This window comes from Scardinius erythrophthalmus, assembly GCF_964197995.2.
Source record: "Scardinius erythrophthalmus genome assembly, chromosome: 9".
NCBI classification, from domain to species: Eukaryota; Metazoa; Chordata; class Actinopteri; order Cypriniformes; family Leuciscidae; genus Scardinius; species Scardinius erythrophthalmus.
This window is the reverse complement of record NC_138229.1, coordinates 2,377,641-2,392,002: the sequence shown is the minus strand read 5'-3', so window position 1 is coordinate 2,392,002 and position 14,362 is coordinate 2,377,641. Positions and strand designations below refer to the sequence as shown.

The 14,362-nt window shown below is 43.2% G+C and overlaps 1 protein-coding gene across 1 annotated transcript in view; it reads right to left on the bottom strand.

Annotated features, from left to right (window-relative positions):
• Positions 1–9,887, bottom strand: part of LOC308695802 (uncharacterized protein) — a gene marked incomplete at its 5' end in the record, with an annotated part of 49,964 nt that extends 40,077 nt beyond the window's left edge. The window contains 2 exons of the mRNA XM_081374018.1: positions 4,916–5,620; positions 9,878–9,887. Of these exons, the coding sequence (XP_081230144.1) occupies positions 4,916–5,620; positions 9,878–9,887 (715 nt within the window). The remainder of the gene's footprint in view (positions 1–4,915; positions 5,621–9,877) is intronic.
• Between the last annotated feature and the right edge of the window lie 4,475 nt (positions 9,888–14,362).

Sequence of the window (14,362 nt, the reverse complement as noted above, 5' to 3'; positions counted from 1 at the left end):
GCGCACACACACATTGTCTTTCACTTCGGAGCCGAGCTTTTGCTTTCACTTCCGAAATCTACAGGAAAAGACTGCCTTTGAGAACGAGAGGACTCTCCTTCGTGTTGGTGTGACGGCGCAATCATACTCTTGCAGGTCCACCAGGCCCAGGCGATGGACATGAACGAGGGTGGTTCTGACCCAGAGCTCCTCCGGGAGCTCCGTGTGGCAACCGACCACGCTCTCCAGGCGACGAAGGAAACTGCACGTTCAGTCGGTCAGGCGATGTTCAGCTTGGTGGTCCAGGAGTGCCACCTTTGGCTCAACCTGGCGGATATGAGGGACACCGATAAATATCGGTTCCTGGATGCCCCTCTTTCCCAGCAGCAACCATCCAGGCCTCAGCGTGGAGCAAGCCGTAGGAAGCCGATCCCGCCCGTCCAGGCCGCTGCCAAACCAGGAGGCAAGCGACGGTGCAAATGACCCTGAGACGGGCGGCCCAGAGGTGGATCAAGTTGCTCTTCAGGAGATGGCGAACATGCCACTCCTTCCCCCGGTGGAGGGCCGGGCGGAGAATCTTTTGTTTCCTTTTCTTTTTGTTCTGCCACTTACCCACGGGTCAGTGTTACCCACCTTTTCCAAAAAAGAGCAATTTCTGAAACCTCTGGGCCCCAATAGCTTGGCGGTCGACGACGCTATGCCTTGTCACCCCCGAGCCCCTCTTTCATCGCCAGCGGGCAGCAGTGGCTGTGTCCTGGACACGCCGACGCCTCCGCACACTCACTCTGCCCTTCAACGGAAGCAGGTATGTGCTGCACCACACACTCAGACCCCACTTCGGGCTGCTGTGCCGTCCGAGTCGGGTCCCTGCATTCCGCCGCACTGCCCCACCCCGGGTACATCTGTGGTGCCATTGGTCCCGCTTGCTCGGTCTCTGGGAGCCTGGTTAACACTTCCTAGCCCATCTCGCTGGCTCATCCGTACCATCAGACTCGGCTATGTGATTCAGTTCGCCCCCCTGCTTTCAAGGGCATTCTGTTCACCCGTGTTCTGGCGGACAATGCCCCTGTGCTCAGGGCAGAGATCGCAGTCCTACTGGCGAAGGACGCGATCGAGCCGGTCCCTGCAGCCCGTACTTCATTGTACCCAAGAAAGGTGGTGGATTACGACCAATCTTGGACCTGCGCGTCCTGAACCGGTCCCTTCACAGACTACCGTTCAAGATGCTTACGCAGAAACACATTTTCAAATGCATCCGTCCCCAAGATTGGTTTGCAGCGATTGACCTGAAGGACACATACTTACTGTACATGTCTCGATTCTCCCTCGACACAGACCGTTTCTTCGCTTTGCTTTCGAGGGGCGGGCATATCAGTACAAGGTCTTACCCTTCGGGCTGGCCCTGTCGCCCCGCGTCTTCACTAAAGTTGCGGAAGCGGCCATTGCTCCCATGTGCGAGCGTGGTGTTCGCATCCTCAACTACCTCGATGACTGGCTTATTCTGGCCCAGTCGAGAGAGCAGTTGTGCGAACACAGGGACATGGTGTTCAGTCACCTCAGCCACCTAGGGCTTCGGGTCAACTGGGAAAAGAGCAAACTCACCCCCGGGCAGAGGATCTCTTTTCTCGGTATGGAGCTGGACTCGATCAACATGACAGCGCGCCTCACTGAGGCCCGGGTCCAGTCAGTGTTGAACTGCGTGAGCACGCTCAGATGCAGAATAGCGGGCATCTGCAGCCGCGGTTACGCCGCTCGGATTGCTTCATATGAGGCCGCTCCAACACTGGCTCCCCGATCGAGTCCCGAGATGGGCGTGGCAGAGCGGCTCGTGCCGGGTCCAAGTGACTCCGCACTGTTGCCGAACTCTCAGCTTGTGGTCAGACCCTTTGTTCCTGCGCGCAGGTGTTCCCCTGGAACAAGTGTCCAGGCACTCTGTGGTCTCCACGGATGCCTCTGCCACCGGCTGGGGGGCCACGTACAACAGGCATGCAGCTTCAGGTCTGTGGATGGGGCCTCAACTGCATTGGCACATCAACTGCCTCGAGTTGTTAGCAGTACGTCTTGCGCTGAGCTGCTTCAAAACACTGCTACTAGGCAAGCACGTACTAGTCCGTACGGACAGCACTGCGACTGTTGCGTACATCAACCAAGGTGGTCTACACTCCCGCCGAATGTCACAACTCGCCCGCCATCTCCTCCTCTGGACTCAGAAGCATCTGAGGTCGCTTCGTGCCGTTTACATTCCGGGCCTGCTCAACCATGCAGCCGACGAGCTCTCACGGCAGCAGGTCCTACCGGGAGAGTGGCGACTCCATCCCCAGGTGGTCCAGCTGATTTTCTTGGCTTACGAAGACCGCACAGGTAGATCTCTTTGCCTCCCCGGACACATCTCACTGCCAGTTGTTCTATTCCCTGACCGAGGGGACCCTCGGCACGGATGCTCTGGCACACAGCTGGCCCCGGGGCCTACGCAAGTATGCGTTTCCCCCAGTGAGTCTTCTTGCACAGACCTTGTGCAAAGTCAGGGAGGACGAGGAGCAGGTCTTGCTAGTTGTGCCGTATTGGCCCAACCGGACCTGGTTCCCGGAACTAGTGCTCCTCACGACAGCAATTCCCTGGCCCATCCCTCTGAGAGAGGACCTGCTCTCTCAGAGAAGGGGCACCCTATGGCACCCGCGTCCAGACCTCTGGAAACTCCATGTCTGGTCCCTGGACAGGACGCGGAGGTTCTAGGTGACCTACCCCCTGCGGTAGTTGACACCATCACTTCCGCTAGAGCTGTTGATGGTAAGTCTCTGGGAAAGCACGACCTGATCTTCAGGTTCCTGAGGGGAGCGAGGAGACTGAATCCTCCTCGCCCACTCTCTATACCCTCATTGGGATTTCTCTCTGGTCCTTTCGGCACTTCAGAGACCACCCTTTGAGCCTCTGCAATCAGCTGAGTTAAAAATCCTGTCCTGCAAGACAGTACTCCTGGTTGCTTTGGCCTCTATCAAAAGGGTAGGGGACTTGCATGCATTTTCGGTCAACGAATCGTGCCTAGAATTCGGCCCGGATAACTCTCACGTGATCCTGAGACCCCGGCCCGGAATACGTGCCCAAGGTTCCTACCACTCCCTTCCGGGACCAGGTGGTGAACCTGCAAGTGCTGCCTTCGGAGGAGGCAGACCCAGCCCTGGCTTTTCTCTGTCCCGTTCGCGCTCTGCGTCTGTACGTGGACAGAACGCAAAGCCTCGGGACCTCAGATCAGCTCTTCGTCTGTTACGGAGGCCAGCAGAAGGGAAAGGCTGTCTCCAAGCAGAGGACAGCCCACTGGATAGTGGATGCCATCGCCTTGGCTTACGAAGCCCAAGGTGTGCCCTACCCGCCCGGTTGAAAGCCCACTCCACTAGGGGTGTCGCTTCTTCTTGGGCACTGGCAAACGGCACCTCACTGACAGACATAGAGCTGCGGGCTGGGCAACACCTAACACGTTCGCTAGGTTTTATAGCCTACGTGTTGAGCCGGTTTCTTCCTGTGTGCTCGCTTCAACTAGCCGGTAACACCTAAGTTCCCGCTCTAGTGTCGGCTTGCTGCGCCACTCCCTTCCTCGGAAAGGATACGTGCACTTTTTGCTCCAGTCGAGTTCCCCACTTAGGCGAACCCTGTAAGTTCCTCCGCACCCTCCGGCAGTCGGACGTTGCGGAGCGTCCGACGCCAGGCCTAGTGCTCGTATGCTTGTGTAACTTGTGCTAGGCTGGGTTCCATATGTGTGATCCCTGCGGCGATCCCATATGCGTATTCTTCCACATCCAGCTCCCTGCGGTGAGCCCGTGTCTTTCCCTTGGCAGAGTTTGCTCTGCCGTCAATGTCCCTTCGGGCTGTTGCACTGCCCCTTCGGCCAGTCCATATGTGTATTCTCTACATGTTACCTCCCTTCGGGCTGGATGTGGCTCCGCAGCGTCCTTCCTCCGGAAAGGCATGCTTTCCCAGTGTTATCCAAAGAGTTCCTCTGTGTGGGGTATAATGGAACAGCAGTTGAACTCCCTCTACGCAGATCTTTCGCCCCAGCCAATTGGGGGTCTGAGAGTCTTGCGTAGGGCGCTGGATGTGACAGCAACCGGGGCGTTTTCCAAGGGATCCCAATTACGTCGTCACGTCGACGTTACGTTGAACGTGAGTGATTGAAAGGGATCGTCTCGCTTACTAATGTAACCCTCGTTCCCTGAAGGAGGGAACGGGAGACGTAACGTCCCGTCGCCACCGTTGCTGACCATCGCTGCATGGCCGTCACAAATCTCGGCTCCTCAGCAAAAAACAATGTGTGTGTGCTCCCGCTTCCGGTTTATACCCGTGCTGTGGGGCGGTGGCGCGTGACGCGATTCACGCACGCCAACATTCATTGGCTCGTTCTGTAGACACTCGAAGTTGACAGGGCTCCCTGAAGTGATCCCAATTATGTCATCACGTCGACTTTACGTCTCCCGTTCCCTCCTTCAGGGAACGAGGGTTACATCAGTAACCAAAACGTTTTTACTTGTAATGGACTTTCAAAGTGTGTTTGACGGGACTCACTTCCTGGTGCTTCAGAACAGCGGCAAACATGAGACGTGTCTATAGGTGTAAAGCTGATGTTTAAGATTATATTCAAGACAAGATGTTTGCAGGGTTTTTGTTTTTGTTTGTATTGTTTTCTATTGATTAGGTAAAGTGATTTCCGTTATCAGAAGCACACATGAAGAACAGGATTGCTTAAAAAATTAAAGTGCTTATGTCCTTCAGTAACAGATTTTAGGGGCCGTCACTGTGAGCTGCTTTGAACCCATCTATTGGGAATGCCTCTACAAATAGCGGTTAATGACAAGAAGTTTCTTGCTATTATTGCTGTGACTGTACATTTTCATGATTTACTTAATATACTTAGTGGGTATCTGCACTATAAAGTATATGAACTCACTCATCTGTGATCTGATGTTTTCTCTCCTTTTTTGCATCCTCTTCATTCGTTCTTCTGCTCTTCTTTTCTCTGCTCTTCTTCTCTCTTTCACCTCCTGTAAAATCTTTCTGTCTATTTCAAAATGGCAGCCGTTGTTTTGTGCCACTGTCTCCTCAATCTTCTCCAGCAGCTCCTTGATCTGAGTGTCGTCACTCCTGTTGAGATTGTTGAGAACATGAAACCTGTTCCCACATTTGTCCAGCAGCCACTGGAGATCCGGCCCTTCACTCTCAATGTGCTGCTCTATAGATGTGTGTAACAGAGAGTCTCCACCAGTGAACAGCACTATAGTGTGACTCCAGACTCTCTCACTGAGAAGATCCAGATGCTCCTGCAATGCTTTTCTCTTAGTCTCTTTAAATCTAGTGTCCACGCGTATGATCAGTAGTACAGCGTGTGGTCCTGGAGGACACAGAGACACACTGAGCAAAATCTCCTGTTTCAGTAACTCAGGACTGGACTCTACAGAGAAATTCCCCCACCATCCTGGAGCTTCAATGACAGTGATGTGTCTGTCTGCTACTTCTCCATGTCTCTTCACACACTGAGCAGATTTCTTCAAGTCAAACTCCTCTCTGCCCAGGATGGTGTTTCCAGCTGAACTCTTACCAGCTTTTCTATATCCCATCAACACAATCCTGAGCTGTGAGAGATGTTGGGCGTCACCTGCAACAAATACAGAACAAACACACTTCTTAAGGTGGAAACAGACTCAGGGTATCCTGTAGTGTGTGCTTTCTGAACAGTTAATTTGTAAGTCATTTGTAAGTTGCTTTGGACAAAGGCATCTGCTAAATGGCTAACTGTAAATGTAAGTTAACAAGAAAGCTGTGCTTAAAAAATTCTAATCATAATACAAATACAAATGCCTCATGAATGGAGTTACGTTAATCATCATCCATGGACCATGGTTAACTAAATTATGAAGAAATGAGAATTGTTTAATTTTCTCATTCAAGAGAAAACAAAAACACAGATTACATAAAACTCAGGGCTAAATTGCCATTTATTGCAAAAAAAAAAACCATGTTTTCAGTAATTATATATCCTTTAAAAATATGCAACATGTAAAAAGGCAAACTAAATTAATGAATAAATCTCTCTCTTGCGAGAGAGCATAATTGCACAGCCAAGCACTTTAAAATACATGACTGTATTCTACAAATTAACCTAAAACGCAATCTGTGACAAGTCATGTAGCCTATAGGAAACGACTATATGGAGAACAAAAAGCAAGCCTTAAGTGTCTTACAAAAAAATCTTAGCTGGGTCATTCCACGAAATAGGTGCCTAACTCACAATGGATATTTTTGAAATATTTCTTTGAAATTCATTTAATGTTGATTGCATCAAGTGAGGTCTTCTATACAATACATTTTCTATAGCAATATTGTATCTGATGTGATATTATTAATATTCATATTATTTTCTTTTTTATATTACTTTATTATTGTAAAATGAGATTGTCTGCATATTGTGAACTCGCTTCAGTCCACGGGAGGTCTGAGCAGAGCGAGGAGCAGGCCGATTATACTGATTAAATACAACGATTTATAACTGCGTTTTCCAATTTATGCAGATTATGCCTCTAAAGAGCCACTGAACAGCAGACTTGAGTCCAGTCTTTATTCAACATCGCACAACACAACACAACAACGCAGACGGGTAGCTGATTTGTATAGAGACACACATGCACGCCCAAACCTACTACATTATAGCCACACTGTTTTTAAAGTTTATCTGTGTAAAATGCAAACATTTTTAAAGGTTATCCTGGATGTATAATTGAGCTAATGCCTATATCATTCAGTTTGGGTGGCATATGAGCAACAGTTACATTTTTAGTTAGTATTGTTAGTACATGCACTGCAAAAAGTACTTTTTTACATAGTATTTTTGTCTTGTTTCCAGTCCAAAGAAAAATAATCTGAACTCATATGGAAAATAAGTTTAAAAAATATATATTCTTAATTCATCTTAACAAACAAGAGCAGTGACTGCAGACCCTCTCATTGTAAACAAATTTCAGCATCAAGATCTGATCATCTTCCTTGCCTAATAATTGAACCAAATCTGTATATTTTAAGTTCTGTGAGGGGACATACTCACACAGACAAACAGAGGGACACATGGGTCTAATTATAATACCATTAAAACATTAGGGGCCCTATTTTAACGATCTGAAACGCAAGTGTCAAAGCGCAAAGCGCAAGTAACTTTGTGGGCGGGTCTTGGCGCTGTTGCTATTTTCCCGGCGGGATAAATGACTCTTGCGCCCGGCGCAAATCTAAAATGGGTTGGTCTGAAGTAGCTTCATTATTCATAGGTGTGGTTTGGGCGTAACGTGAAATAAACCAATCAGAGCCTCATCTCACATTCCCTTTAAGAGCAGGCGCGCTTGTTCTAAAGCGGATCCTATTATAACGGCGGATTTGCCAGGCGCGCGTCAGGAGCGGTTCACAGCCAAGGAGAGCAACGCTCTCGTCAGGGACGTTGGGGATGGAGAAACCCACCCAAATTAACTTCGGTTAAAAAGGCGTATGATAATTTGGGTAAATGTGTAAGCTAGATGTATGCTTTTATAATAAATTGTCTATCTATCTATCTATCTATCTATCTATCTATCTATCTATCTATCTATCTATCTATCTATCTATCGTAATAATGTATGATTTGCAAAAATTAAAACTGCTGCTTCTGTGTAGATGAGAGAATCCAAGTGTATGCGCGTTGTGCTCACGCTACATTGATTATGGCCAAGCATGCGCCCTTAAAATAGCATATGAATAACATGCGCAACGCACCACTGACTTTAAACTGACTTTAAACACTGACTTTAAACACTGACTGTAAACTATTAAGCGCAAGTTCATTCCCTAGTTTAGTGACGTGCTTCTGTGGAGGGAAAAGCGCGCTTTGCGCGGGTGCAAAATAGGAATGATACATGCGTCGGTGTACAAAGTCAATTGCGCTGGGTGCAAGATAGAGCTATAGATCTCTTAGAAATGTAATGTGCTTCACTAATACAACTGCAGTGCAACAGTGCAAAACTTGTGCAAACATGTACAGTGTATGCTGAAGAATGTGTGCTGTCGTCCGTTACTCGTCAGTCCTGTTTCTATCAATCCTATTACTGTCATTAATTTCATAAAAAATATAAAAATTATATTTGAAATGGCCTTTCAAGTTTTTCCATTAACTTTATGGGGCAAGTAACCATATTTAGTCACTTCCGCACACATCCAAAATGCCCTCCCCCTGCCTCCATTTGGAGTTGTAGAGTCATGTGGTTTTCTCTCAGTCAATCATGGGAGATCAAGCTATCTGACAGATATTGACATCAAGGCATCTGACCAATCAGCAGTGGCCTGGAGCACCTCAAACACAGCCATCTTGCAGAAATCATAAATATTGCTTTTTTGAACCTGTCTTCTCCCACAGCAATTGTAATAACATCATAACTAAACGTGGTAAGTTGATGTAACTCACACATTATTTGGTTGAATAGTTGTGTGAAAGATTAAGATTGTTGTTATTTGCATAGCATTTGTAAAAATTAGCTTAATGTTTGGCTGAAAACTAAATGCACCATATTTGATCATATGCCCCGTTCACCTAAGTGGCACAAGTGTCCATTTTTAGACATATGCTTTATGAATGTATGTTTCTTTATTATAGTTAAATGGCATACACAGGTGCTTATTGTTAGTGTGAGGCCTAGTACTGTGTGAATTGATTTTAATTACTGAATATTGGTTTGTAATAAAACACAATTATGAGCAAATATAAGTGGTACTAACAATAATTATAATTGTATTTTCTGTTTTTATTCCATCCATCCATCCATCCATCCATACATTCATCCATCTTCTTCCGCTTATCTGGGGCCGGGTCGTGGGGGCAGCAGTCTAAGCAGGGATGCCCAGACTTCCCTCTCCCTAGACACTTCCTCCAGCTCTTCCGGGGGGACACCGAGGCGTTCCCAGGCCAGCCGGGAGACATAGTCCCTCAGGACATACACCTTTCCGGGAAGGCGTCCAGAAATTCTAGTCCATAAAAATTATGAACAGAACCGGTGACAAAGGGCAGCCCTGCCAGAGTCCAACATGCACCGGGAACAAGTCTGACTTACTGCCGGCAATGCGAATCAAGCTCCTGCTCCGGTCGTACAGGGACCGGATATCCCTTAGCGAAGGGCCCCGAACCCCATACTCCCAGAGCACCCTCCACAAGATGCCAGTATCAGTACCTCAAGACAGAGATGTCTATAAATGCTCCTTGCAGTTTGTGCGTATAATAAATAAATGTTCCTTGCAGTTTGTGTGTGTTTTTCTCATATTTTTTTAAATTCACTCTCGGTAATTTCTTTTACCCTAGACAGGCAAGTGCTCATATATGGTAACTTCATTGACCTTGATTTGCAATGCAAAGATGAATTAAAAAAAAAAATAATAATTTTTAATGCCCTGTAACATCCCCCATTAGCTTTCTGAGGTTAAAATTGTGAATTTCCAAATATTTCAATGAGTGCCCTATAAAGGTTTAATCTTATATATATATTGTATCTATGACAAAGCCCTTCTTTTAATACCTCTCTTGCAAAAATATATTTTTTCTTATTTGACATGTGATCATCCTCCAAAATGACAAATATAAGATTGTCAAAGCATATCAAATATCAAAACATGAGGTAGATAAATAGTCATAAAATAAAAAAATGACATAGCCTGAGATTTTTCAAAGTTGAAAAGGCACTGAATTCGTGGAATGACCCAGTTGTAGCCTATAGACCGATATGAAAGTGAAAGCATTAGCGTATCTCACAGAAACAGTAGGTTAAACACGTCGAGTTTGATTAAAAGTCATGTTTACTATGAATTAACACGCAAAAGACGATTAGTTTTTACAATAATAAATGCTTACTTGAGTCCATTTTCATTCACACTGTCTCAGTCGGAGTTCCAGAGTAAATGTAGGTTTACCAGCACTCTAGTAGCCTAGTGTTTTTTCCCCGATGTATGTTTTGTCTGGACTTGCTTCAGAACAGTGGTGCACATGGGTGGGTCTACAGGTGTAGGAGAGTTTCAAGTGCTCCCGGGAAGGTCGTGTTTAAAGAAGTGGTTAGTCGTGTTTATGACGGGAGGTTCGTTCAAGTCACTTTTGTCGGTGTGAGATTGCTTTGCACCAAAATTATTGAGATAAATATATTTTTTTTCTTAGGTCATGCAAAAGCTTTTTCTGTATAAATTACTGAGAATTTACCTACTCTGGGGATCCTCAGAGAAATTCAGTCTTGTCCAGAGAGGAGTATCAATGATGGCACAATCATTTTGACTTTCTTTGAATTCTGTAACTAAAGCTAAATTTCTTGCTCTGCTGCTCATTCATTATGGATTTTAACCAAGCGGCAACCTTCCGGGTTGTATTCCGGATTCTGTATTTTTTTTCCTGCAAATAAACCTAAAACGCAATCTGTGACAAGCCATGTGTACGACTATATGGAGAACAAAAAGCAAGCCCTAAGTGTCTTAGAAAAAAACATCTTAATGTGGCGTTCAAATCACTAGATGGCGGTTGTAACGGTCACCAGCTGGAGTGCCCTTCCCATATGGAAAAGGTTTGCTAAAAACTCCTGTGATTCTTATATGTTCCAACAGAATATTGTAAGGGACATATATGCTGCAAAAACCACATATATAAATTGTATAATATTAGTGTATTTTTAATCATATTATGTCATATATGTCCTACATACAACTAAAGCCATATAGATTTTCATGATGTAAAAACATAGGAAAATAATGCTAATTTAATATGAATGTCCAGCATGGATGTGTATAAAACACAGTGCAGTTTACCAGTCAGTATAAGGCTGTACTTCACTCATGCTTGTTCTTATCTTGTCCTAAGTCGAGCCCTATGCCTGTAGTCAATCATGGTTACTGTATACTGTATAATCAGCCTTAGATGAAACACAACATTTAAACTACACACACAAGCACACATTTTAATTACAAAATTATTTATTAGAGTGTGTTCTACAAGATACAGTTGCATATTTCACATATCATTTTAAATCCTGCATCACCAGATTTCATTTTCATTTGTGACAATTTCTCTAAACTTTATCACAGTACTACTATGGTATACAACAGTTCTATTCTTAACCTACAAGCATAAAACTTTCCTAAATGTCTAAGTGTTTCTTATGGGTAAAATAAAAAATAAATTCTAAAAAATCAAAAAAATAATTCAGTGGCTTAGTAAATATCACAGCAATAATTAACTTTATTCACTTAATAAAATCTCTGAATATCATTTACTTGATAGTTTGAGATGAACATACCGAAATAATTGACTAAAACTCCAACAATTAATTTTGTCTGAAATTTACAGTTATATTTAAGTTTGAAGTTTTTCACTAAAATAATTTAGTATTTGACTAACCAATTATTTATTTAAAATACACTGAGCTAATATATTTGTGAAATTTCCATCACCATATTTGAGAATGGATCATTAAACTGATGTTTCAAGAACCACAAATATTACTTAAATAAAATCAATATTATTAATATTTAACACGCATAAGAAATTAAGTTTACTCAATTAAAACAATGCGCACCTCCCCCCTCCACTCCTACGTGACGACAGCTCAACGGCGAGAGCGCAGCGCGCGCTGTTTGAACTCTCTCCAGTCTCCAGAGCAACAGTTCTCCTCTTCTCTTCTCAGCGGCGCAGAATTGGTGCATTTCCTCTGTGAAATTCAGATGTGTGCATGTTTTATTTTATCTATATAATCATTAATGTGCTTTAAATCATTTTATTTAATGCGAAAGAACATACAGAGACGCAATGTTACTCACCTTAAACGAGCTAAACGAGTGTCGACTCGCGCCTGTCTTTTCGCATGATTAACGCCTTGCATAAAAAACACACGACTAGGCTATATTCCTAAAGATATATGAATATAACTAATTTGGATGATAAAATGTCCTCAGAACTGTGCACTGTTTGTTTATTGGCAGGTTATAGAGTCAGTCGCGTCGCAGCATCTCTCGGCTGTGAGTGACGCAGGACGGCGGTGTAAAGTTAGAGGCTCCCCCGCAGAGGCGAGTCCATCTCCGGCTTGGTAACCAGCGCTCATCCGGTGGATATTGGATAACAGACCGGTTGATTACACTTGAATTACTTGAATGTTTAGGCCTAAATGTTTCAGTTTTACATCGAAAATGTTTCTTACATGAGTTTAAATGTAGGCAATATTGTATATGTGTTAAAAAATAGTATAAAATATGCTGTATTGCTGTAGGCTACTCATCGACAATAAAGGCCAATGTCATGTAGTTATACCGGTGGTTGTATGGAATATTTTTACAAAGGTTTAGAGGAAATAAAAAAGTTAATATTACTGGCATATAAACACAGTTAATATTACTCATAAATATTTGTTTTTAAATGCCCCCCCCCCCCAATTATTTCTACTCAATTTTATTTGTTAATGTAGCCTACCAAATGCAGTTACTCAGATCTATTTAATTAGTTTTACTTACATTTACTCAGTTAATACAGTGTATGTAATTTATTTCACTGCTTAAAAATCTAATTAATATTCTAAGTGTAAAAATGTTTCACCAAACACAAATCATATTAAAAGTTTTTAGAGTGCATCACCACCAGAGTTCATATAGAAAAAAATATTCCAGCCAATTTTCAACATTTTAATCACTGTTCTAGAAACATATTTGACTCAACTTTGTTCATTTGCAATAATATGTTATGATTTGTTCACAAACAACAGGCCCAGACAGTTCACAATTAATGTAAATACAATTAATGTGTCTTACAATGTCATTGCTTTATTCTGCTCTTTCAAATCCTGTAGGAAAATTAACAGTCTTCATAAAGGTCAGTGATATTCTGACAGCTAGTAATCCTCGAACCGGCTTCTGCAGTGTACAATTTAAAGGGATACTCCACTTTAAAATGAAAATTCTGTCATCATATACTCACCCTCATGTTGTTTCAAACCTGTATGAATTTCTTTCTTCTGCTGAACAGAAAGGAAGATATTTAGAAGAATGTCAGTAACCAGACAGTTTCTGGTCTCATTGACTTCCATAGTAGGAAAAAAATATACTATGGAAGTCAATGAGACCAGAAACTGTGGTTACTGATATTCTTCTAAATATCTTCCTTTCTGTTCAGCAGAAGAAAGAAATTCATACAGGTTTGAAACAACATGAGGGTGAGTATATGATGACAGAATTTTCATTTTAAAGTGGAGTATCCCTTTAAAAATGTGCCAACTGCATATAAGTGAATCAGGGGCATGTTCAAGTTCAAAACGGTGCGCAACGTTTTGCTACGGTTTCCGGGTTGAAAGTCATGTTTCCTGGAAACGGCGTGCACCGGTGTGCAACGGGGTTTGAGATACGTTTTCTCTTGTTTGGTGGGTGTGTCAGAACTGCAGTCCAGTCAGCAGCAACTTGTATATAAAGCACGCTGTATTAAAGTGAACTCGCACAATGGGTTCGAGGAAAGTAATTTACATGTGTTCGATGCAGCTCGGTATACGCAACAACTGAGGATAGTTTGTCGAAAGTTTTATTGTAAAAAATATAGGATATCAACATAATGATGTAGTTGTTTATATTTTTAGCTTCATTGCAAGTGTATTGGTATAGAAATAAACAATGGTAATTAAGTACTTTTCCTAAAAATGAGAAAGAAAATACAGGGTATTAAAACAGTATGACCTACAAATAAAGTCAGTATGTGAGGCTAAATAGATGTGTTTTTTAGTCTGAATTAGGTAAGATGTGTGCTTCCATTTCAGTTTCAGCAATCCCTTCACTCGATTGGGATGTTCTCTTTTGTTCTGGGCGGCAAGTGCAGTAACTGTAACATCGGGCATATTTTGTAGTATTAAACACATATTTATACCGACTTCATCAGGCTCTGAAAATTCTTCACAAAGAACACAAAGAATGGCCTTCTCAGCTGCCATAGTTGCAACTCTTGCGTCATCATAACAGTGTGTTCAACGCATCACCGTTTCTGTTTAAAAAACGTTGTGCAACGTTTTGTCGGGGCTGAACGCAGCCCAGATGTTGGTCATCAAAACATGAAATCTGTATGAAGCATATAAACAAATGACACAAAACGTGTATAAATTCTATATGACTTTAATTTGACTAGCATATGATTCAATATAAGAACTTTAAATGATTTATATATGAATTTTATATGAGTTTTATATATTTCTACTAATACCATACACATTTGCATACTTTTGTCATGTAAAACTCATATAAGTCTTTTAAAAGTATTCATATATAATGCAAAAATCCCCTACAAGTTGTATGTGTGCTATTTAGTATGAAAGTGGCCATAATCGGTCTGATT